Genomic DNA, 27,488 nt, shown 5'->3' with positions numbered 1-27,488 from the left:
TGGATTTCTGAATTTCTGAACACTTTGGAATGTACCAAGTGTCATATTCCTCATATTCATACCCCAAATAAGTTGGATTTGAGTTGTTGAATGGCTTTTACAACCTCAAATAAATATTCCCAATATACTACAGGCGCCATATTGGCAACCATCTTGGATTTCTGGATTTCTGAATACTTTGGGATTTTCTAAGTGTCATATTCGTGTTCAGCGACCTCAAATCAGTTAGATTTGAGTGGTTGAATCACTATTACAACCTCAAATAAATATTCCCAATATACTACAGGCGCCATATTGGCCGCCATCTTGGATTTCTGGATTTCTGAATACTTTGGGATTTTCTAAGTGTCATATTCGTGTTCAGCGACCCCAAGTTAGTTAGATTTGAGTGGTTGAATCACTATTACACCCTCAAATATATGTTCCTTATATACTACAGGCGCCATATTGGCAACCATCTTGGATTTCTGGATTTCTGAATACTTTGGGATTTTCTAAGTGTCATATTCGTGTTCAGCGACCTCAAATCAGTTAGATTTGAGTGGTTGAATCACTATTACAACCTCAAATAAATATTCCCAATATACTACAGGTGCCATATTGGCCGCCATCTTGGATTTCTGGATTTCTGAATACTTTGGGATTTTCTAAGTGTCATATTCGTGTTCAGCGACCCCAAATTAGTTAGATTTGAGTGGTTGAATCACTATTACAACCTCAAAAAAATATTCCCAATATACTACAGGCGCCATATTGGCCGCCATCTTGGATTTCTGGATTTCTGAATTTTTGGAATATTCTAAGTGTCATATTCGTGTTCAGCGACCACAAATTAGTTACATTTGAGTGGTTGAATCACTATTACAACCTCATATAAATATTCCCAATATACTTCAGGCGCCATATTGGCCGCCATCTTGGATTTCTGGATTTCTGAATACTTTGGAATATTCTAAGTGTCATATTCGTGTTCAGCGACCCCAAATTAGTTACATTTGAGTGGTTGAATCACTATTACAACCTCAAAAAAATATTCCCAATATACTACAGGCGCCATATTGGCCGCCATCTTGGATTTCTGGATTTCTGAATTTTTGGAATATTCTAAGTGTCATATTCGTGTTCAGCGACCACAAATTAGTTACATTTGAGTGGTTGAATCACTATTACAACCTCATATAAATATTCCCAATATACTTCAGGCGCCATATTGGCCGCCATCTTGGATTTCTGGATTTCTGAATACTTTGGAATATTCTAAGTGTCATATTCGTGTTCAGCGACCCCAAATTAGTTACATTTGAGTGGTTGAATCACTATTACACCCTCAAATATATGTTCCCAATATACTACAGGCGCCATATTGGCCGCCATCTTGGATTTCTGGATTTCTGAATACTTTGGAATATTCTAAGTGTCATATTCGTGTTCAGCGACCCCAAATTAGTTACATTTGAGTGGTTGAATCACTATTACAACCTCAAAAAAATATTCCCAATATACTACAGGCGCCATATTGGCCGCCATCTTGGATTTCTGAATTTCTGAACACTTTGGAATATACCAAGTGTCATATTCCTCATATTCATACCCCAAATAAGTTGGATTTGAGTGGTTGAATGGCTTTTACAACCTCAAATAAATATTCCCAATATACTACAGGCGCCATATTGGCCGCCATCTTGAATTTCTGGAATTCTGAATACTTTGGAATATTCTAAGTGTCATATTCGTGTTCAGCGACCCCAAATTAGTTACATTTGAGTGGTTGAATCACTATTACAACCTCAAAAAAATATTCCCAATATACTACAGGCGCCATATTGGCCGCCATCTTGGATTTCTGGATTTCTGAATTTTTGGAATATTCTAAGTGTCATATTCGTGTTCAGCGACCACAAATTAGTTACATTTGAGTGGTTGAATCACTATTACAACCTCATATAAATATTCCCAATATACTTCAGGCGCCATATTGGCCGCCATCTTGGATTTCTGGATTTCTGAATACTTTGGAATATTCTAAGTGTCATATTCGTGTTCAGCGACCCCAAATTAGTTACATTTGAGTGGTTGAATCACTATTACACCCTCAAATATATGTTCCCAATATACTACAGGCGCCATATTGGCCGCCATCTTGGATTTCTGGATTTCTGAATTTTTTGGAATAATGTACCGTTTTTATTTGGCTGTGTAAGCGCCAATGTATATTATTTGTTTAAAAGCAACGATATTAAAGTATTACAACAACTGCTAATAATGTTTCAGAGATGGCGAAAAAGATTCCACTTGGTGCAGGTGGGATTTGAACCCACAACTGATCAACGGTACTGATCCGCGTTACCAATTATGCTACTGCGACCGGTGACAAATTTGTTGTCTATTGGTGTACAGCACAATCGAATGTCGCGTATTGGATTTCAAAGCTTTCCCATACCAATTGTTTCTCTTTCTATCCTTCTCTTCCACACTACCGTCGTTGCTATTGTATCTCAAATTCTCGCTGAGAAGAGTCTATTTATAGAACTAACTTTGTATTCTACCCCTTCGACAGGAGGACATATAGCTTCTCAGCCGATGGTTAGAATGTGTTAGCAATCGCCGGCTCTCCCGGTGGCCGATTTGTTAGGGTTACCCTAAATTTTCTTTTCTTAATGTACCGTTTTTATTTGGCTGTGTAAGCGCCAATGTATATTATTTGTTTAAAAGCAACGATATTAAAGTATTACAACAACTGCTAATAATGTTTCAGAGATGGCGAAAAAGATTCCACTTGGTGCAGGTGGGATTTGAACCCACAACTGATCATAAGTGTCATATTCGTGTTCAGCGACCCCAAATTAGTTAAATTTGAATGGTTGATTTCAAATTTTAATGCTTTCTTGTTGATTTGGCCATGGTGTGTTCCCTAAAACGAGTGCCTAAAATGAGTTGCTTCGACGAATTTAGTCGGTGTTACTAGCAGGTAAGTCGGATCAGGTTCGTTCTTGTTTGAGATGAATCTTGAAATCCTACCGGTTCGAATGCTGCAAGAACGATCAAGATTGGTTGAAATGGAGCCAAATGCGAGCGAGTTGAATTTAGCGAAGCAACTGTTTCGGAGGCTTGGTCGTCCGTGTAAGTGAAATATGCCTTGGACGGAGGAGTGTTAAAGCATAATTATTATTTAAAGTTTTTTTTTAATGTTTTGTATTCTTTTACCTTAAATCAGTTTGAAAATTAAAAAAAAAAACAATTTTTATTTGATACACACTAAGATTTTTTTTTAACAAATTCGGTAAAGTTTACCAAATTTTCAACTGCTGAACAGTTCGGTAAATTGAAAATTACCGAATTAGGTAAAAACTTACTGAAATTCAGTAATGAAGTTCATTATTGTTCATCGTTCAAACGAAATTCTGTAAAATTTTGTTCATTTTGACAGATGGTTTACCGATCAAAACTTTATCCGATTTTTCAACTACCGAATTTGGTAAAAAAAATCTAAGTGTGTACGATGCGTCTCCATTAGCATAAAAACACATTTTTCTGAAAAACGTTTTTTTCAACGATAAACTACTTCTACGTATAAATCTCCCATGGGTCATTTCAATTTGAAATATTTTGCTCCCGTGATGTCAGTTCCGTGATGCTTCACTTTCGTCAAGGTATGATAGATTTGGTCTTCCTGAACACGCTATAATCGATAGCATTGGGTTTTAGTGAATTCCCTGCGAATGAATAAAACTGTAAATTTGGGAATAAATGCTATGAAATCTTGCACACTAGGGTGGTCCAAAACCGGGCTTTCTCGGGGCTACCCTCTGAAATCAAAGATTAACCCATCACTAGGTTAAATTCCAACTAATCGCTTGAAGTTTGTATGGAAAAAATCGTCAAAATTTATGGAGAAAAGCAACTGTTTCAGTTTTGTATCTGTGGAGGGCGCAATATTTATCAATTCTCAGATGTAGAACCTTCATTAAATTTTGAACAACTTTCCCGGAGACACCATATTTTTAGGATTTTTTGCTGAAAAGTTATTAGCTTCTGAAAAGGACCGTCTGCGAACTGAAACAGTTGCTTTTCTCCATACATTTTGACGATTTTTCCCATACAAACTTCAAGCGATTAGAGGGAGGGGTTCCCATGGTCAGAATGAGCTCAAATTTGGAATTTAGCCTAGTCATGGGTTGATCTTTGATTTCAGAGGGTAGCCCCGAGAAAGCCCAGATTTGGACCACCCTAATGCACCCCCCCCTTTTTTTTGCTACCAGGTATTTAATGCAATGCGTCTCCAAATGTTTGAAAAACGATTTCGTTGCGAAAACCCTAGCTGGTTTATTTTTTTTTCAAAAGTTGTGTAAAAATTACTCTTTTTACTCGAGTGCCAAAAATTCAGCCAAATTTTAATAAATTAATCTTTTTCAATCTCTTTTTGGTAGAAAATGCTATCAAAAAATGTTTATGATTTATGAAGATATTCACCTTCATTCAGGAGGAAGTGTACTTCTAAAGTGTATCGTTCCGATTTCCACCTGTTGCAGACGCTATATGTTCGCGTTTCGCGTTACATCACCTTTCCCTTTTTGCACTGTATGGAAATTGAAGTGGTGCACCACGAGTGCATCACGTGCGACTAATTTGAATGCAAATATCTTCCATCTCGGAGCCCCAAATCGAGATCGTCCGAAGGCGTTAGAACCGCCATAAAATTAACCCGGCCCAGTGTTGCCCAGAAGGTGCAGCAGCAGCACCACTAGCAAACGTTCATACACGTAATATTTCAAACAAAAGCAATTAATTGCGGTAGAGAGGTATGTAGCCGCTGAACGAAAACAAATATGGGGGGAATTGCCCCCCCTCCTCGCGTGTGTACGGATCTTCGCGCGTTGCATTGAATCTTAATTAATCGTGGGGTTGCAATGCGAAGCTTCGTCATTCTGCAGACGTTGGATTCGTTCTCCTACGCAATAACACCGTGAAGTGAGGCTGACTTGGAGTTATGCGGTTGAATTTGTTCTAGTAAACAATTCACTCCTATTAACGGTTCAGTTTGCATCACATTGCGCCCTAAGCTCTTTCTAGTGTTGATTCATGATGGCCACTTACCTCCAGCTGATCACTTTCAACCATTTTCAATAGCGCTATGAACGATGATTTGTCTGCCGCCAGCCATGCTCCCACACCTAGAACAATCGATCCGAGCACCTGGAAGAGTAGTAGAGGAGAAGTTGGTTATGATAAAATTACTCATCAGCTGTGCCATCCGAATGGCTCGGAAAGGCCAACCCGGGTTGCTGGTTCTTTGTCCGGATATTCAGGTCAACCGTGAGCGTCTACGAGTGAGGGTCATTTCACCGAATGTCGTTTTATAGAACAACGAAACTCAAAATTCTGCAATATTTGGGAGACTAATCATGATATAGTGAAATGATCCTCCTCAATCTCATAGCATAGAATGGACCAGTAGTCACCAACTTACGAAGAACACAAAGTTGAACACCGACAATAGCGACCTCGCTATGCATGATTCACAGTCGCATCCCATCTCGCGGGAAAGCGGGCCGCCACCGTCTCTTGGCTCTTGTGATTGTCGTTGTCTGGGTCGTCGTCGTTTTTCCTTCGATGATGCGCTACTGCTGCTACAGGGCAGCGTTGCTATTTGGTGCTTGCACCTTGAGCTGTTGGGAAAACGAGAAGAAAATTGCGATGAGTAATCAAAGATGCGACCTTTGGCAATGGGGTTAGTGTTCTGTTGAGTTCAGGGACTTCTGTTAAATAACTCTCTCAATACGCACTCCATGGAAATATTTCACGATCCTCTGAAATCTAAAGGCAATTTGTTTAATAATGAAAATTGTAATTTGTCAACCAGCATTTAGAACTGATCATCACAGTTATTGAAGATACATTCAAACCTTCAAATGTTCTAAAATTTCAGTTAATAAAGTAAATCTTTCCTTGTTCCTAAGGGGAACACCCGTGAAGAGTAACGGGGCCGGCATTTACAAAGCGGATTCAGTGACAATTTATTAATCAACTTAATGTTATTTAACATGTTGAGGTTAATGTTAACATTTCATAGGCTGTCTTCCTAAGGTGTCCAGTTCGTGACGATACACTACCTTCCCTTTACTAAGCAATCGAATCCAGAAGGGAAAAGATCACCAGTTGTGTTGGTCCGAGCCGGGATTTGAACTCCGATCTACCGCTTACGAGGCGGAAGCGTTACCACAGGGCTACGTGGCTTGGTCCTTTTAAAAATAAAACATTTTCAATAAGAGTTAAATTTTTTGAATTGAATAAAATGTAAAAAAAAAAATTTACAGAAACAAATTTCAATACATTATCAAGACATTTGTACCAAAAAAATAAAATAAATATACCTGTCTGTGTGTATTTATTTCGAATTCAAACCGTAATTTTATGTTTTGATTTGTAGCTTAAAAGTTATGCATAAAAATGTTACCATAAAAATGTAAATTTACAAAAAATCTGATGTTAGAAAATTCACCAGAAAAGTTTGGAGATTTGGCAACCCTGTCTCAAGTTATGACCACTTAAGTGATATTTGTGAACTTTTCAATGCGGGATCTCACCTATCCCAAGTAACATTTTTAAACCAACTAGCCACCACCAAGTTTTATTAAGGGTTTATTGTAGCATCTTGATTGCCTAATAGTTTTATTTGGGCATTCACCGCAACCAACAAGCAAGAGCTAATTAATAGGTTCAGTGTTATGGTGTTATGCCTCGGACATAAAACCGGGTGGAAATAAAAGACTGGCTTTCAATAAGGTTTTATGAAAGTTTTAATAGAGGCTTGGAAACCATATGGCAATGCCATGCCAAACGGTTTTATCGTATGCTTTGTTAAAACCTAGGGTGTTGTAGCTGTCAAGTGCCATTAGGCATGTAAAAAGCTTACTTAAAACCATAAGCTCCTTAAAGAGCATTTATCGCGGCCAAATAGCAGTGCATAAATATGGCGCTAAACGCGTGCACAAGTAACATTTTTCCAGGAGTTCTACAAGAGCTCTTCAAGATAGCTACAGCATAGCAGTTTGGACCGCGGTAGGATAAAACTCTCTTCAAGTACTCTTCCAAACTCCTGAAGAAGTTTTGAAGAGAATTTTATCCTACCGCGGTCCAAACTGCTATGCTGTGGCTATCTTGAAGAGCTCTTGTACTTGGGTGCTCTGATTGAATATGATTGACGGCCATCTTGATTAAATAATATAGAAAACTGAAAAATTTGATTTAAATTTGATGAAAACACACATTTATGCTGAATTTCTGGTATGATTTATATAGCGATAGATGTTTAAAAATATTTTGAACATTTTTTTCAAAGAATTGCAATAAAATATTTTTTAACATTAAACACTATGATTACAAAATATTGATATTTGATGAAGCGAGTTGAATTTTTTGGCTCTATCTCCCCTACATTTATCAATAAAATTTCAACCGCAGCTGAATTTGAGCCATCAATTGTGAGAAATAAGCTCTCAAACTATTTGGATTACCTCTAATATCTATTATTTATCATCGCCATTTTTGACAACCATCTCCATAATTTCATTTGGCAAGACGAAGACTTATATTTGCCAAAATAAAACCTATTTGGCATAAGACGTTTGAAGACGTATGAAATGTCATTTTTCCATAACTCCTGACTAGGTTTAACAAAGGTTTTATCAAGGCTTTAAGGGGGTTGTTAGGATTCAGTTGTAAAGCCTTAAACTCCTATGTAGGTTTTATAAATAGGCCGTAACCACCTTTTGCGGAGGTCCTTTTGGGTTTTAAGTGGGGTTTATCAAGGTTCTGGGGAGTTTGTTACGACTAAGGGGTTTTAATGTTGGTTTTGGCTGATAGGTTTTATAGCGGTTGTGACAGCTTTGATAAAGCCTAAAATGTTACTTGGGATTCGCATGGAAATGTTGTTCAGATCCGTCATCAAACCCATAATTTAATAGCTTTTCCAACAAGCCAAAAACTTTGAAAATGTGGCAACGCTGTATCACTTAAGGCACTGAAAGGCATCATTCCCGATCGGCCATTTACCGGCCATGTTTGTTTTAGAAAAACATTTAAATCTTGATTCAGAATGTATCAATTAAAAAATCGCTTTCTTGCAGCCCTGTCTCAAGTTATGACCACTTAAGTGATATTTGTGAACTTTTTGAAAGTTGGATCTTAGGAAAATATAAAAATCAAAAAGCCCATTTATTTGTGAAATAAACGACATTATTAGTCTTCTCCTTCTCCGTTACGAATAGGAAATGAGCTTCGTTCAAGTACAATTTAGTGAATAATTTCGCAAATGTTTACAGTCATAAAGCCAGTATCAACCAGTCCGTTATCCTTGATTGCCGAAAAAAAAACACCACTCATAATTAGGTGTTGTACTCATCATCACTGCTCTAACCCCATTTCCTTTTGCAGTAGATAAGAGAGGGCTTGCTGGGAATCCACCGACGAGTGTGCAAGATTGCAGTCTCCGGCGGAATGATGCAATTTGTCACGGGATCGCTGTTTAAATATTGTTTTTTTAGATACACGACCACGTTATACCTCTGAGGTGAGTAATGAAGTGCTCGCTGGCGTGCAGCACACAACCGCACATCACGAGGGAGTAATTTTCATCAGCTTTTAGTTTGTTTTTATGGTTTGTGTTTTGGCTTTGAGGTTTAGCTTTATGGCGTTTGATAGAAAGATAATCAATTACTTTCAAATGTCGGAAACCTTCGTTTAGATTAGGTTAGCAAACTTGAACAAGTATGAATATCCGAATGAAAATTTCTTACAATAATAAACCAATGAATCTCTAAACCATTGATTCCCTTTCATTTTCCGTTGACTGGCATTGAACTGAATTCCTACTGAATCTGTTTACACCGCAATATATCCCTTAACACCAACAAACTCGTTCAACGTTTGAGGTACTCCAGCTGGCGGTTCCCGGTGCGGTTCGTGCATTTCGTGATCATGATTTCAGCAACCGATCGATGACGTGCATCCATTGTGTTCCATCAGAGCTAAAACAACCTGTATAGTAGTGTCTCCCGTCCCGTATCAGCAACACATCAGGCCAGTCGAATCAACGCTTGCATGTATCGTGCAAAGTGGCGGTTCAAACTGTGTCAACAGTAAATTTTTAATGATCGATCCGTAGGGATAGAGGCACAGAGAAAGTGTTGGTTGAATAATGTAGTATCAGGATGAAGTTGAGCTAATTTTCAGTAAGATTTTTTTTTTTGTAAAGGAGTAAGAAATTTTAGTAAATATTTTAGAACATGCATTTAGTTAAGAATTGTTAACAGAAGAGCCCAGATTAAGCTCAAAATGCAGACATGATTTAAGCCAATTTGCTATACATTTCCATGCCATACTTATCTTCGAGTAAAAGATTTTTCCCTACATTATGCACCACGTATGTAAAACGTAAAGGTGCAAGATCTACACGTACTTGACACGAACTGTTTTAATTGAAACCGCCTCTCGATATCCACAAGTGGTGCAAACCTCTATCCAGAGTCAAGTTGAATTGCTCACTTGCTGGAGATCTGACTTAACGTTATGCAAGCACTGCGTGGTCGATCGATGTCAGACCAAAGTGCATCGATCGTTATTAAGATTTATGATTGCGGAAATTGGCTGATTGCATTTACCCCTCTCTTTGACTCTCTTTCATACACTAGTGGATGCATCACCAGAGGAGTGAATTAGAGTTAGTAGAGGCAACTACAGGGACCCACTTTTAGCATACAGGTAACTTCTCTTGGAGGGCGCCAAATGGCGAGGGGCTCGCCGTAATTGCACCCGAGCACGTGGCCTGCACTTTATCTTTAGCCTCGATAAAAGTTCCGAGTTCATTGAACACACGCCATCTACCGCGGGTGGGTTCAGAAAACAAAAACCGATAGCCGTGGACTTTTTTCCGGACTTTCTAAATTAGGTTATGCTAACACTACGCCGGGTGAGGGTCTGTCTGGACCGACCATCACTGTGGAGGAGGAGGAGGACAAGGGACTGATAGTCGCTGCCTTCCAGGGGGGTTGGGAATTTCACTTTCAGCCGTCGTCGCCTGATGTTTTCCACACCTCTGGACCGGACTTGGGGACTGACTGAGGCATAGTTGCCCCCCAAGCTTAGACAGTCAGTGTGGTTAGGCTTCGTTTTTGCTCCTAGCTAGCTGCAGGCATGCACACGTGTGTAAGCACAGCACTTTCAATTTCAATTTTACTCCAGCCTTTCGCTGGGACGGGGATGAATAAATTATAGCCGGTATGCAGCAACTGGAACGGCTGGAATGGAGCGCTGTTAACTTCGAGTGAGGAAATAATGGTTATAGTGAGAAATTAGACTCGATTTGGTATTCGACTTATTATGCATTTTTGAAATTTTGATTTTTTTTTAGGTAAGTTTATTTATTGTAACTTTTATTTAAATGAAATAGAAAAGTTATTTAATCATGAATGTTCAAAAGTTCTTCCATTCAAAAATGGGTTATTGTTTGATAAAACTTTGATAAATTAATTTAATTTGCTTAAAAAATAACCTCAACTCTCACCCTGCCTTTCGACGTTTTTTTTACCATTTTTAAATGTTCAGAAAGTATTTAAAAACAGAACTCTTAAACTTTTGTGAAATTCTGTGGTTTGATTTGATAGTTTGGTTTTTTTGTAAATTTAGACGATTTTCAAATAATACTTTTTACGTTAAAATAAGTATAGTATACTATACAGTAATTTTTTTTATGCCCATATTATTTTTTGACACATTATTGCGACTATTTTTTTTATTATAGCCCTCTACTGCCGATTTTTTTTCTCTTACATTTTTATTTTTCTTTTGTTCAGGAGGTGTTTTTGAGCAACTTTTGTTCTACGAAAAACTTTCCTATTCTTGTTTTAAGTTTTTCTTGATTTATTCTTAGTATTTATATTTGCAATTATCTTGTTTAGTTTAGGCCGTTGCATATATTTTTCGAAGTTTATGCCGCCCCCTTCAAAATTTCAATGAGTACAGAAGTCTAATGAACAGAGAACAATATAAATTGCCTTTTTCTGCATTGATAATGATATTTAGCATTTTTGGGCTCGTTTAAAAATATTTTGAACTTTTACGAAATTACAATGTACAGCACCGCAATTTTTTTTTCTCGCAAAAATAAAATTTTCGTCAATATTTAGAAATTTTGGAAATTAATGATTACAAAGCAACTGGACAGGTGAGCAATTCGTCAGCAAAACCGGAAATGGATTTTATTTGTATTTTTTTATTTGGCTCAAACTTTGTGGGGGGCTTCCCTATGACCAAAGAAGCTGTTTTGTGTCATTGGTTCACCCATACAAGTCTTCATACAATTTTGGCACGCTGTCCATACAAAAATGGTACGTAAATATTCGAAAATCTGTAACTTTTGAAAAAAATTATTGATAAATTTGGTGTCTTCGGCAAAGTTGTAGGTATTGTTGAGGAATATCTAGAAAAAATAGGTACACGGAAAAAAATTCCCGATTTTTTACCTAATTTCTCATTTTTTTTTATTTTTGAGATTTGATATGTTTTAGGGAACCAAAACCAGCAACTTTTTAGTCATAGAGAAGTATGTTCAAAAATTCTGCGCCGAGTTATGAATTTTAGAAAAAAATGTGATTTTTGGAAAAAATCGAAATTTTATATATATATATTTTTTACCAAATTTTTATTGTATATTTGCCATCGAAAAGTACTTTACAGATTTTTTATAAAGGACTCCATTTTCAAGATAAAAAAAAGATAAAAAGATAAAAAAATAAAAAAGTACCTATACAAATTGAAATTACGTGTAATGGTTTCAATATTTTAATGAAAAAGTGTTAAAAATGCATTATACACCTGTCCAGTTGTTTTGCCATCATTTATTTCCAAAATATCAAAGTATTGACGAAAATTTTATTTTTTGCGAAAAATAATTTTTTTGCCGTATATTGGAATTTTATAAAAATTCATAACATTTTCAAACAAGCCCAAACATGCTAAATATTACTATCAATGCAGAAAAATGCATTTAAGAATGTTTTCAGTTGATTCGACTTCTATTTTCATGAAAACTTTGAAGTTTTTTGGAAATTTTTTTTTGCCCCCTATTTTTCAGACCAATTTTGAAAGGGGGGGGGGGGAGGGGGCGACATAAACTTTGAAAAATATTTGCAACGGCCTTATAAAGATCCAGTAAATATAAAAAATGCAACTGCTTGACAAGTATAATTAGCTGAAATCTAGAGTTTTATTTGGAAAGGCCTTTTCCAAATAAGTCTAGAAATTATATTTTGAATTTTTCATTTAATTCTTTCAGGCCTGATGAGTATTTAACCCAAAAATCCAAATTTTCAAAACTGGCCTATACATTTCGTATGGTCATAAGAATTCTTTTTCCATCATTAACTAAAAAATAAATTCAAAATTTAGGCCTGAAGGGGTTTAATAATGTTTTTGGTAATTCAAGCATTCAAAACCTGGTAACCAGTTTTTTAGCTTCAAAATAAATATCTTTTATTTTAAATTAGATTCTGGATTTTAGTAATATTATTGCAATTGACATGCTAAGCCATAACGTTGCAGACTTTTAAACTCTCGGAAAGTCAAAGAAGCGAGTGTGATCTGATACAGAAATTCCGGCCTATCCAGGGCGCGGCCACAGCGCGAACCAGTGATGCCAGCTGATGACCGCCCAGAGATAAACTTGTGGGGCAATTGCTCTCATGTTTCCCAGTCACATGAGCTGCTGAAAGACTCCGTGTGAATGATGGTGCTGGCCATGCTTCAGTAACAAGACCACTTGTCGTCTGCTGGCATCACCATGTGGTGCAGGCTGCTGCTGCTAACTAGTCAATGGGTGTTGTAAAGTCATTTCCTACTAGTTCGTGAATGGAGCGATGGTTGGCGGCCTTTCCAGATCATCATCGCCGAAGCGGATAAACGCGAGTGAATGAGCAGCGAAGAAATGGGCATTGAGTTTTATAACTTTACAAATAAGACACTTCGAAAAGCTTCAAATAAGTCCGCTGAACAAAAAAAAGCTCACTTCGAAGACGCAATTAGCTGGCTCAACAGGTACTAAACTCTAAGCTTCCGATCGCCACTTGAATTTTCCCACCACCGACCATCATCATCGGACGTGTTTATCTTAATTAAGCCCAGCATGTGGGTCTGGGGTGTAAAATTCCAGTAATTTTCAGCCAACATAGTGCGTATTACTTCACGATGCCCACTGGGAGGCACGTAAAATGTATGATTACACGTACGAAAAAAATCTCAACCGTCTCAATCATGCGTGTGCTCATCAAGCCCCCCAAACGTAACCGACGTTATCTCCAATTATGAGTCATGTGGCACATTTGTTACACATCCGTCACACGATGGAATTAAATTAAGAAAGATGCCATCGCCGGTCGCCGCCGGTGATGCAAACGTTATCCGCACAATTAACCAATTTAAACTACATCGCCAGCTCTATCCAAACACGAGACAGCAAATAAAGCGACATGGCTCGTGAGCTTTACAGCTCTTGTTATCATTTATCTCGTGTGCAAATCAACTACACTTCTGAGTACTGAGTAGTGCCAAGGCACGTAGTCAAATCGAACAACGTCCCCCGGAATCTACGGCGCAGAGTTCAGCTCACGGGGGTCAAGCCAGAAGTGGACGTAGCAGGAAAAAACTAAATGCTCACAAGTCACATAGTAGCGTCAATTTACTTCGAATGAAGCACTAATTGGACGTGTGCGATTCCCGAATGGGTCACTTCTGGTGTGCAGCTTGAACGACGGTTGAACTGTAGGGAGAAGTTATACTTAATTGAGAATGGGTACTGCAAGTAGACTTTGAGATCAGGCAACGAAAGGCCCAACGGTTATAACTGACACCTACGCACTAATTTAATTAACATTCATGGTTCCACGATGTTTGATGGGTCGGTGAAAAAGTGTCGCGATTTTATTATTAGCAGAAAGGGAAATTGAATTCTAAAATTATCGGGCGTTCAAGTGCAAAGGAGGGGATGTCCAATGTCCACTAAGATCATTTATCTGTATCAAACAGAATTATTTCACACTGAAAACTTTATTCGGGGTCCATTTCTGATATCTTAGTAAAGTGAGGGGGTGCTATCCCTCCTAAAAAAATAGTAACAAAAACAGTTCACAAAATTTCATTCAAAAATGTTGTATTTAATGTAACTTTTAGGGTTATTTTTTAGAGTGCATCAACATTCAACACAATTGTATAGAAGACAATAAAAAAATATGTACAAGTACAGCCCAAAATTTGTATGTTTTTGTTTGCTCTTAGGGGCGACTTACGTCGTGTTAGGGTGGTACAACAATTGCCGTTTTCATAGATTTACACAAAAACCACATTTTTTTAAAAATCATAACTCCGCGCCATAGTAGCTTTCTTTGATGCAAATGAAAGGTGATTAAATAGGCTTTTAAGGAAAAATAGTTTAGAGTTACAAAAATCTAACCTGACAATTATAAGGTCGTAAGAAAACTTTAAATGTTGTTTGAAGGTTTCGGGTCCAAAGAGCCTATGTTTGAAAATACTTTTATTGGTTTGGAAATTTTACATAATATATCAAAAAATGGTGAAGTTGTAATAACAGGATTTTGAGATATGATTTTTTGAAAATCAAAAATGACGAACATGGGAAAAATACACTTTTTTCATTAAAACTGCGATAACTTCAAAATTTTAGCTATGACCTTTACTTTTTTGGGTATCATAATTGCCGTGATTGAAGGACGCAACTTTTTTTTTAAATGACAATTTTTTGGATCGCCCTAACGCGACCTTTGGGGGTACGGTTATAATTATTTTTTTAAAGGAACCCCCAAACCAATTTTGAGCACGATTAGACAACTTTTTTTCGAATCATGCTGTTTTCGTGGAGAATTACTGTATAGACATGAGGAGTTTCCATCACGAATTATCGCGATTTCACGAAAAAAAAGTTGGTAATTGTCAATAATGGCCTTTCAATGTCACCTGTGACAGACACGAACGACGAAACAAAGGGGAACGCAAAAAGGAACTTTCTCAAAACCGTTTTTAATCATTTTTTTAAGAATCGCGATTACTCGTTATGGTTACCCTAATGGCGGTATTTTCTACTATTTTCGATAAAAAAAGTGTTTTTTCAGGAATTTCGAGTACGTTATCAAATCGGCCGTCCAATTTTATATAAAAGTCCCTTTGACACCAAATTTCCAAACCATCATCATTTCAGGCTGCAAATGATTGAAAAAATAAATACCGGATGTTCCGGATACCGGTTCTGGAGGTTCTCGGAGTTAGGTAGAACATGGTCATAAATCTGATTGGAGCATCATTGTAATCCTCAAAATTTACAGCAAATTTGATAAAAAAATCATTGTTGCCAATAAACCTAATCTGCCCCAGTATAGCCACCCCGGATGTTCCGGATACCGGTTCCCGTGGGGCCATTTTTCAAAATCATTTAAAATGGTCAAGCGACACTTCAAACATCATGGAATCAGTAAGATATTCTCTCTACAACTCATTTCTAGTGTTCTCGAAAAGATCATGTCCAAATATGGTCTCCCTGGATGTTCCGGATACCGGTTCCCATGGGACCACTTTTCAGAACCACTCGAAATAGTCAAGCGACACTTCAAACATCTTGAAATTAGCCAGATATTTGCTTTCTAATTGTTGTCAAGTACCCTCGACAAGATCCTCTCAAAGTATGGCAACGCCGGATGTTCCAGATACCGGTTCCCGTAGGGCCATTTTTCAGAACCACTCGAAAAAGTCATGCGACACTTCAAACATCGTGAAATCAGAATGATATAACGTTTAATACGTGAGCTGTAATATCGTATACCAATAAGCCTTAATGGATTTTTAACATTTTCTGAGTTCTGTAGCCTACTCCAAACGTAAGTTTAAAACTGACTTCAATTAAGTTGAAAATCGTGTTAAATAGGTATTCAAAGAATATGACAATTTTCGGTCAAGGTCAGCGGCATTTCGTCGTGTGTGGTCTTCGCGACATCAGAGTGTCCACGGCGCACTTGTTCGTCAAATTACGTCAATCAGAGCCACGATTCGTAACAGGCGGGGTGTTTAATGTTGGTTTTCATCGCGGTGTCCACATTATGCAGCCCAAGAAATGGCCACGAGAAGACCGCAGGTATAGACGGCGACTTAAGAAGTAGCGCGCAAAACAGTGGCCATGACCACAGACCCGCCCATTCCTCCGCGTTGATGAGACCGGATGAAAAGTGTGTTCAACAATCGAAACACACGAAAAAAATATTCCGTTAGGTACTACGACATTTCACGTTTTTCTTTGGTTGCAATTTTCGCGGGAAGAGGGCAGAACCCAGTGCTGTAGTCGGTGGCTTTTTAGTGTTGGCTCTCTTTATGCTCGCGGTTCTTGCCTCCTCTTTATTGGCTCAGTTTGCCGGTCTACAGACCAGTAATCGACAATGACCGCCAAAGTGGCTTTCTGCAAACCCTTTTGTGGAAAGTAATGCTCGGATTGGAGGCGGTATCATAGACTGGTCTTTGTTGGTGAGTAGCATAGAATGATCAGGGTGTTCAGATTATTTATGAAAATTATATGATTTGGCTATTAGTGGTAGTGATCTTGAATTTGAGGATGAAATTGAATAGCTGTACTTACAACACGAATGTAAACTGCATGAAAGAAAGCTGTAGAAAGCGGTTAAGGTTCGACTAATTGAAAAGCAAACCCAACATCGATGATCGCTGCTTCGTTACCAGATAAGATTTCATCTTACAACATAATCTGTATGCAGTTGTTGTCGCGCTCTCCCCAAAAGCCGTAACGGATTGCCAGCAATGTACAACCGCTTTGCCCCTTAACGTACACCTCAGGCAATTGACACTTATGAAACACTTGCAAAAAAGGGTTCAACCGGGGGTGATGGGCTCCCCTGTGCGAAGAAAGTTAGTTGTACTTGCCGCACTCTTCCAGCAGAGGCGCTCTCCTTCCCCTTGTCCTGTAGTCCAACTAAGTAAGGCTATTGATTTGAACAATTAGCATATATGCGCGCACATAACGACTTTCACAGTCCGCTCCCTCTAATAGATACGTGACCCCCCTTCCCCTAAACTCTTCCTCCCTAATTGTTAAGGTAAGCCGAGAGGGTCTCTGCTTAAGCGATGAACCCCCGGTTGAACGTCCAAGTGCCACCGAGCAGGAAGATGCCTTCGCAGAGTTGAGGTTTGAGTTTTAAATTACAACTCACGTTACAATTACACCCCACTTACTCGGTGCTGCTGCCGTTGAACCAAGCTTGAACATCTGGGGCTACCCCGGGGAGGTACAGGGGAAGACTTTCTAAAAATCGAACACTGACTGCCACCGTCGATGGCGTCGTCACAGCTAGATTGGGGGGACCCTGGTAGGAGCTCAAAGGTGGATCACTTCGTACGGTTGGCATGTGAGTCGGGGCGGTTGTGAAAGGCTTTCAAGCGGCAGCTCATCGATGCTGTGTGACGAGAAATTGATGAAATGTCTAATCAATCACTGTCCGCACTAGAAGATGGATCTTGAGAAAAAAACTGTAATGAATTTACAGATAAATGATTGAGTTACGAAATACCAGTAAATTCTTTTTGATTCGATTTGTTTTTTGAGACAAGACCTTTTGATAATAATGATGTTACAAAAAGTTTAAGTCATAAAGTAGAATGATCAAAACGCTGAAAGTAGAGCGTCCAATTTCCCGGGTTTACAAAAATCCTGGGAAAAAGGAAATTTGAAATTTATCGAAAATTGATCTGATCCTGGTTCTGATTATTATTTTGCAACAAATAGCAAAGGTTTAAATGAGTGTGAGGATCAATTTATGCCTTGGCTGCTGGTAAAAAATTACAACTTCAAGAAAAAAAATTCTAAATTTATTAGCATAAGTATTTTTTTGTTAAGAAGTAGGTATTATTTTTTATCACTGTGTTTGGACAGTGAGTAAAATGAATCCATGCTCCAAAACCATAAAATTACTTTTAAATTTGTCTCTGTAACCAGTTTGAGCGAATATAATAAAGTATTAAATTGATAATTAAGTTGAAATAGAAAAAAATAATGCATAGAATTTGTTTTGAGGCAAATATTTTTTTATCAGGACAAATCTTACTGGCTTGAACTCATGAATAAAAAAATAAGCATTTAATTTGCCTAAAAAATAATCTTTAACACTTGAAATAACTTTTAATGCAATCGCATCTCAATGTTTTTAAATATTTGGAGCGAGTTTGTGAAATATATTTGCATATTTTGGGCACCTTTAATATAACACGAAGTAGTTTTTCAATGTTTTTTTAATGATGCAGCCTAATAAATGACTTCGGTTAAAATAATTTTCAAAGCAAAAAAGTAGTTTAGTAGTTTCAAATTTAAACCTCTTACGCCAATGGTAGCTCTAGTGCTCTATAAATTTTCAATCCTAAACTGTGATTTCTCGAACACTTTTATACAAATTCACCTTATTATTGTAGCACAACGCTCTTTGATACATTTAATGATACCAATTCAATTTTCATCTAATTTGGTCATCAACGTAGAAGAAACTAAAGTTTAATCTTGGTGGGAAGCATTCAAAAAATGAGCCAACGAGTTAAGAAAATGTATATTTCAGCTTAAATTTTGGGAATTCCAGGGAAATTTACAATTTTCTTTTATATTTTTTTTCGGGAAATCCCGGGATTTTTTTTCCGGGACGGGTAATTGGACACTCCAGCCTAACGTTTCGTTTCGAGTGTTTTCCCAAACTTAACGGTGCACATCAACCAGAGCTTTTGCACCCAGATTTTTGTTACAGACATTTTAATATCTTCAAAACTACGGATACTATCCAAAAAAAAAAAATTATTCATCCCCTAAAGTACTGTCCACAAAGTAATTTAGAACAAAGTTTGATTAATTTTACATGCCCGTTAATGCAGGATTGGGTCCGTAAGTTTGACCATTTGGGAATAAGAAGACAACAACTTCCTTCGTTACTGTGCACCCTTAACAAAAAATATTTTTTTTTGCAAAAGTGTATAGCTGGTCAAAAATATTTCAGTCTTTATGCACTTATGATCCACTAAAACATCAAAAATGGAATAGAATTGAGGGGATTAATTTTGTTAAAACCAAGTAATTATGACCGGCAGTATCTGCTTAGTTTCATTATTTTAGAAAAATCCACATTTTTAAGCAGTGCACAAACAACAACAAACGTCCAAAGGGTCAATTTTATGCTAATTTTACTGACTTTCCGAAAAAAATACTTCAGGTAGAGTTTTAAGGGTTAAAATTTTGAAAAACTCAAAATTACCACTTATTCAAAAAAGTCGTAAAAATCACAACTCGTAAAACATATATGCAAAACCCTTATATTTATAAATCATTTTATTTTGTTTTTTTTTCTGCAACTGTGTAAAACATTAGTTGTAACTTTTTTTTGAAGAAAAATCCGATTTTTCCGGAATTTTGAGTACGCTATCATATCGGGCGTCCTGTTTGACACCAACTTTATATCTCTTCACGGTTTCTAGCTACAAATCACTAAAAACCGTGTCCTAGTAAAAATACAGAATAATTAAAGAGGTCGTACCGCCCCTCCGTCACGAGATATCGAATAATGGTCCTCGGATTCGTGATCAGGGATCAAAATTACCCTTTAAAGCTAATTTTTACTGAAATCGAATAGAGATCATGACAACTGCTGTTTGAATTAACGGAGAATGAAATAAAAACAAAATCCGTTTCTTTTCCTTTTTTGATTGTTCTAATTATAATCAACAACTTTGCCAAAGACACCAAATCGATCAGAAAATCTCGTCTCAAGGTACAACATTTCGAATATTATCAAAGTACTTTAAAAGTTTGATAAATATGTTGACGCCTGAATTTTTTTTTTAGGTTGCCCATATTTAAATTTGTCAGCAACAAATTTACCCTCAAAATTATACAATAACATTGAACATATCAATCCCCTCCCCCAATTGCAAATGTTTTCAGTTTTACATAACAGTAACTTGATCACCGCGCTCTTCACGTTGTCATTCGGTGCTCGAAATCCTGACCGAACCCAACACGATTCGATCAGTACGGCCCTCTTCAAGTGTGTCGAACTTGTTTCGTACAATTCAAACAGCACGAAAGGCTTCCATCGTAAATACGGCGCGGTGAATGAACGAATGAGAAATGCTCCCTCGATGATGAGATGCGGGCCGAGGCTTGAATTACAATCGTTCGATATCAATTTCATGCACAATTTTCTCCGGCTTCATGCATATTTATTTCACTTGTCAATTACGCGCAGTGCGTACGACGCAGCTCAAGTCCCTGCGTGCACAGTAAAAACTCTCGCGTGATGCAGCGAGAATCCATTTTATTCTTTATTGATACAATGCAATTACATGGAATCTAGTGTAAAGTTACATTTCACAATTTCCATATTTTTAACTGTGTTCTCCGCAAGTTGTATCATCTCCGATTTTGACTGTCCTGTACATTTATTGTTTCGTATTTTGTCTTGTTGTTCACAATGCTTTACTGGAACTGTTTTATTGCTTCTTTTTGTCACCGCTTTCTACATGCTTTGAATAAATCCGATGGGACCTGTTTCTTGTTTGCGGTGCTTCCGGCTCTTACCAACTAAGAGGGCGCCCTCAGCCCTGCTGGTTGGATGTCGCTCTAATTAATTTTCAATTAATGCCTTCTAATGGGATTAACATCAGTGGTGTGACATAATGCAGCAGAAGCTGCCGGACAAACTGTTGATTAATTGTGAATTTCTTGGAATTCAGACTGGATACGGTACAGAATTCGTTGGAATTCTCGTAAAACAGATTCAATTGTTCTGCAGGCTATAAAATGTCTGAGCAGTTAACTGTTGATGGTAGACTATAAATTTTTGTGCACGTTTCAAGTAGTTTTTTTTTGTTATTGCGTTGAACGTTAGGATCAAGGTTGGTAATCGATAGAATTATCGTCGATAATATTATCGTCTAACGATAACGATATGGTTATCAAACGATTCAAAATTTTGCATGCACCTTCACTGTTTTAGAGTTTTTTGAATGAAATACTCAAATTTTCACAAAATACCGTATTTTCTCGAAAATAATCAATATTTTTATATTTCGCTTAGGGTATCAAACGATTCGAAATTTTGCATGCATCTAAACTGCTCTAGAGATGTTTGAATAAAATACCAAAATTTTCACAAAATACCATATTTTCTCGAAAATTTTCAAATTGTTAAAATAGCAAAGCAATCCACTTTAACGACCCCCGGGTCTTTTGTGGTCCCTTTTGCAAGTTTCTGCTCATTTCTAGGCGTCCGAAGGTTATGTGTGGTGAGTCACTCAAAACCTCTTTTACGCAAATGGACCGACTTTTTACTTCCCCATCCGATAGAAGGCCAGGAGGATAAGGCAGGAATCGAACCCGCGCCCTATAGCATCGGCAGCCGAAGCCGCTAACCACCGCGCCACGAGGCGTTTGTTATATTTGGGATTATGGGTATCAAACGATTCGAAATGTTGTATGCATTTTCACTGTTTTAGAGTTTTATGAATGAAATACTCAAATTTTCACAAAATACTGTATTTTCTCGAAAATAATCAAATTATTTATAGTTCGCAATATGAGTTTCAAACGTATCGAAATTTTGTATGCATTTTCACTGTTTTAGAGTTTTTTGAATGAAATACTCACTCATTTTCACAAAATATTGTATTTTTAAAAACACACAAATTTTTATAATTTACAACGATAGATTATCGTTATCGTTCCGACGGTAACGATAGAACTATCGTTATCATTATCGAACCTCGATAATGTTATCGTTAACAACCTTGGTTTGGATGTAGCTTTAATATCGAGCTTTTTGACATTTGATTTAAAATTTCACTCAACATGATACATAAAACAACTTTAAGTATGATTTGTAGTTTTAATCTTACCTGAGTGTAGAGTCGTGTTTATTTGCCTGAAAGAAGAGAAAAAAATATGTTCAGTAAATAAATATGTAAATATGAATATTTTTTTTTGCTAGGCAGAAATAATGAAATAATGAAAAAAATTACAAAAAAATCTCAATCCCATATTATTATGTTGTCGTTAATGATAAATAAAATAACTATTATAGCCAGCATGTTTTTAGTAACATTATTTATGAACTCAAAGTATTGTACTATTGTACAAATAGCTATCAAAGCCAACTACCTTCATTTCAGTTTTATCAAATTAAGCCAATTATATAATAAATTCTCAATCCATACATTATCAGTTAAAAACAACGCCACAGTCAACGAACCGCAACGATCCACCCAGTAGCCAGTGTACGCGCTGCTCATCGCCGCTGCCGCACTTTTTGACGGAGATTGAATAACTCGGTTCTGGTCACGGTCAAGTTACGTCCACCCCGACCACCAGTCCGGTTTGACCTGACCGACATGTGTGGAAACTGAGCGCGCGCCTCAGAACCTCTTGGAAAGAAACCTTCACGGTTCGTGAGGTTTTACAGACTACGGCTTGAAAGGGAAAATTCTTGAGTAAATAGGAAATGTTGAGTTCCGTCCGAGTGAGCTCTATAGAACTGGCTGTGGTCTACCGTGTAGAATTTTAATATTTTTTGAAGGTTTTATGGTCCAATTTCCTCATATCTGAGGAAAGAGAGTTTTATTTTGCTACGGACGGCATAACAAACCATTCATCTTCGTTTACATAATTCGTTTTACGGTCCGTGGTGATGCGCGCACATGCGCTGGTCTCCCGGGACCGGTTTTTGAACGCACCGTGGCCGGCCACGGCAGATTGGGAAAGGTCAAATTACACCGCGTTAAACCGTTCACAACAAATCGGGTGTTCGGTTGGACCTTTCCAACTCACGCGACTTGGCTGATCTTTCCGGGGGGTGCACACTTCAAGTTCCGGAAGAAAACTGCTGCTCAAGTTGCCAAGCAAACTTTTATTGGCGAATTTTTGCGTTTTTTCTTACTCACAGTAAACGAAACAAAACCGCAACATAATTGCTTCACTTTTGTTTATTTAGTTTTTTTTTTCAGAGTCTCTCGGGCGTTCAAGTCGCCCAAAAAATACGCGACTTTTGAACGCGTGCGTAGCTTGCATGATGATTACGTTTGGTCGGTCGATCGTGAGGAAAGTTGTGCTCGAGAGCCAACCGTATCGGAAGTACTATTATCTGGCCAAAGTTTCTATTTTGGCGCGCGCGCGCTGTTATTAAAAATAAAGGCAAAACTGCCAAACAGGTTTTGACTTTACATCGATGATTGCCACCGACCGGTGCCCACGGTCCAATCACGCGAGGCGGCATCTCGGCGAACGTTGATCAATGAAGAACTAGTCTCGAGGAAACGAATTCAACTTTTTTAAAAGCATTTTTCAAAAGCTAATTCAATAACCCTTCAGTTAAAAAACAACAAATTTTCAAATTAAAGTTTTTGCTGATTATTGCAGATTCAAAAAGTACAAAATAACTGAAAATGGAAAATTTTCTGAAGAGAACTACTCTGAATGACCATCGTTTGCTAGTTGGTTTCATCAGGCCGCGATCAACAGGTTGCGATCAACACCTCCTTGAGCTACAACTCTTTTGCTTCACTTTCGTCGATGCTGCCGATTTTCGTCTCGGGCGACACACAATAGAGTTTATTATTAGGCTGGGGGAACAGAGAGTCCATTCATGTCTTTTATTTCTTTCTTCTATTTTTTACGGTGAAAGGGCAGTGGATTTCAAAACATTGCCACCCCAAAACCTGTTCCTATACCTCAAGCCCTTTGGGAAGTCGTAATCATGGTTATTTGGGTACCCTGCACGTCCAATTTGTTCAACAGCCAATAGTTTGACTTTTGTTGTAAAGGGTAATTTCTAAATCACTTAGCGCGTGGCGTTTGCTAAAAGATTAACTACCGGGTCAATATGGAAGGTTAATGAACTGCCGAGGTGATTACATCAAACGACAGCCATCGATCAGGCCCGGACTCCTGTTTCTGCAGCAAGCCTTCAACTCCTCGTCGTCTATATTGGCTTGTGCAGCAGTCTCAGTTCTCGGTCAAACTTTCTCTTTTTACTTGCGCTTAGAAACCTGTAACCTGTAAAAGGGTACTTTGAAGCAGAGAAAAACAACGTCCGGACGTTCGCGGGACGGCGAAACCTTCACCCGCGGGTTTGTCAACGGCACCGAGTTGTCACCGTACCGGACCCCTTTTCCGATCTCGTTGACGATCTGTTGACGATCAACGCGTTGATTGCATCAAACACCAACAAGACTTGAACGTCGTTGCAAGCCTTTGCGCGTTGCGATGCTCTCAGCTTGGCAGAGCCAAGAAAGCGAAATAAAGCGTTCAAATCACCATAAATCCACCATATAGAGGTTAGGATTTATTTTTCCTCTGCGTGCAGTCGTTTTGCGCAGATGTTGGCACTGGAATTGGCAAACTGCTGCAGAGTGTGTACAAACATCTGCGACCACCTGTTTTATTTGTGTGAAGATACGTTCACTTTCATTTGGGGTTTGAAAACATGGTTATAGATTGCAAGAGGATGCAGCTGGTTACAACAATCGAATTGTTTTTAAAAAAAATGATAAAAATGTTGTAATAAAGAATTGAACCCAAAAAACTTTTTTCAGTTCTTCCACACCCAACTGGCAGTCGCATGATTATGATGCATGGCGGCATGAAAGTATATCAGAATCTGCATGAAATCTGTCCTCATGCATTTTTTGCGATATAGGAGTATGACATTTTTGCCCGTTACCGACAATTATCGACATTACCGACGGCTTTTTGGTTGTATTTCACACAAAAAAAACACATAGCAGAACGAGGATTGAACCACCAACTTCTTGGTTATTGATCCGACACGCTACCACCGCGCCATGGACGCTTGATGAAAAGTGAGTGAAAGAGCACCAACATAAGCTTCTCTTTGGAGTGTTGCTCGGGGATGGGCCAGCATTATATGTGTTGGTGAAAACTGCAGATCGCTGAAATTTTTACACGCGGGCAAAAATGATCTAGGGGCTTGCTGCAAAAAATGTAATAAAATATGACATTTTCTGCAGCAAATCCAATGTTGCAGATTTTGAGATATATTTTTCTTTTGGGTGCATATTCTTGATCGGATAAAAATCTTTAATATGAAAACAAATTGTAAAATTTCAGTTACAACTGTTCAGTAAACGCGGATCTCCCCGCATCCCATGAAGGGCAATGTGTACGAGCAGATAAGCAAGTAGTCAATTAATTATGAATAATTTTACGTCAAAAGAGTTAAAGCGAACCGCCATTGTTTAGAAATTTTCCCGCGTAAAATGCGCGCCATCCACCACCACGTGCGTGTTAACTTGGCTTCATCATTGCCATTATCTCCACTTATTTGATGTAACACATGTTCGCTTGATAACCCTTGATATTACGATGATGAGAGAAATAAATGTTTGAAATTCCAGCGTAACTTGCCTTTTCAATTAGTACCTTTTTGTGGGACAAAAATTTCTAATGCAAATATTGTTAGGCCACCAAGCAATAAGGGAGTACAGCGGGACTCACGATGTGACATTTGAGAACTGGCTGTGTTGGTGACCTTCGCCGTTGGCTGCGGCGGCGGTGGTCACTTCTTGCCGTAAGAGGATAAAAATAAAGCCCATCAAGAAACAAGTTTTCTCCAGTCAATCTGGTACGGGTCGGGGTGGTTGTGGTCGTTTGCGAATATTGGTTCAAACTGCACGGAAAGGTTGTCGAGTGTGTGCAGGTTTGTTGCAAAAAATGCAAATTTTATTTCAACCACTGGCTCTTGAAGGTGTATTGCAAGTAGAGGGTGACGACTCTCGAGATTTTCAATTTCCCGGGAATCGAGAGTTGAGTTTTGCCATTTCCCGGGAATTCCCGGGACCCGGGAATTTTTTTAACTAGCTTAGTGTCAATAACATAAAAAGAAAAGTAAAAAACGTTTCTTTTAAATGAATTCAGATACAATTAATTCATACGGATCCAATAAAACGTATATTAAAGTAACCTCATTATTTTGAGGAACTATTTCTTCATTTTGATTTTTTCCCTCAATCTACAAATACAAAATCGTTTCTTGAGCCTTTTTGGGACTCGAAATTGCAGTTTAAAATGTTTACGAATCTTCATTCGCACTGAGTGATTTTTCAAAAGTTGCACAAACTTGTTGTTGAACTTGTTATTAGATTTTTTGAAAGTAAAATAAATAACTAATATATAATTTTCCATTTATGCAATATGTCTTTTTTGCAATATGATAAATAACGACACAAAATAAAATTTTTAAGTTGATTTTTTCCTTCTTAAGGTCAACTGTAAAACACAAAATGACTTATTGACATCAAAAAAGGAAATTACCTCGATACAACGAAATTGACTTACTAAGAATTAAAAAAAAAGATTATGAGTTTTGCTATGCTTGAGGAAGGATATGGAAATTAAACTTATCTTGAAAAGGTTTTCCCTCTTAGAAATAATAAATATTTCATTCCTGGTGTGTAACTTCTAAGAATGTTTCAAAGTTAATTTTGGGGTTCACATTTTTTGGTTACTCTCAATTATAGTTATTGGAATTTTTGAAAAGTTTAAATTCACACTTTTAGAATAAGAAGATTAGAGAAGCATTGGTTTATTCAAACTTGATTGTTCTAAACAATTTCGAATTTTTCAAATGTTTTTCCGATTAAATGATTAATTTCGGTTTGATATTTATAAGTATAAAATTTCCCGGGAGTCTCGACCAAATTTCCCGGGAATCGAGAGGTCCAAAAATGTCCGATTTCCCGGGAATTCCCGCTCGTCACCCTCTAATTGCAAGCAATAACAGCGTGACTTCACTAGGATAATTTAAACTTTACCTTTTTGGTATGACATCATCCAGTTTATATAGACATTTTTATTTTGGTTTTTTGAACCTCAAATGAATCGTCAAACAAAAAATATGTATGTATTATATTTATAATCCATTAGAAAATTTAACGAGCATCCACAAAATATTTTTATTCCCGAATTCCATGAATGTATCTCTACAATATAAATATTTATTCTCAAGACGATGACTAAATATAAAAAATATGATCAATCAGCAGACTGGGGTTTTTTGAAAATATGGTCAATAGATGTAGTAATTAGACAATACGTAAGAATTGTACAATTAATACACTATTTTCCCCTTGTAACGGAGTTCTTTTTTTCTACTAACCATAACCAGTCTCCGCCTTAGCATACTGTTCACTGCCCTGATGCTCCCTCCCCGATCCCCGGCTTTGATTTTAACTACTAAAAAGGGAAATCATAGATCAGAAAAGGTCAATGCGGATGGAAAGCAAATCGGCTCAATATCCCCTCACAAATACTGGTAATATTTGTGAAAAAACAACAATGAAAATATGAAGAAATAAAGAAGAAAAGATAATAATGCCCAAATGGA

General features: G+C 37.6%; 1 protein-coding gene across 5 annotated transcripts in view; it reads right to left on the bottom strand.

The window, feature by feature from the left end:
* LOC120418523 (tetraspanin-18) overlaps positions 1-27,488 on the bottom strand; it is a 59,457-nt gene that overhangs the window by 12,556 nt on the left and 19,413 nt on the right. For 3 of the 5 annotated variants that reach the window (XM_039580960.2, XM_039580959.2, XM_052709762.1), the window contains 3 exons: positions 21,988-22,013; positions 5,468-5,666; positions 5,095-5,193 (listed from right to left, as the gene is read on the bottom strand). In XM_039580960.2, coding sequence (XP_039436894.1) covers positions 5,095-5,193; positions 5,468-5,533 — 165 coding nt within the window. In that variant the 5' untranslated portion in view covers positions 5,534-5,666; positions 21,988-22,013. The remainder of the gene's footprint in view (positions 1-5,094; positions 5,194-5,467; positions 5,667-21,987; positions 22,014-27,488) is intronic. The other 2 variants (XM_052709764.1, XM_052709763.1) reach the window with 1 other exon arrangement.

Source organism: Culex pipiens, chromosome 3 (assembly GCF_016801865.2).
Source record: "Culex pipiens pallens isolate TS chromosome 3, TS_CPP_V2, whole genome shotgun sequence".
Taxonomy (NCBI): Eukaryota; Metazoa; Arthropoda; class Insecta; order Diptera; family Culicidae; genus Culex; species Culex pipiens.
This window is presented reverse-complemented; position numbering and strand designations above follow the sequence as displayed.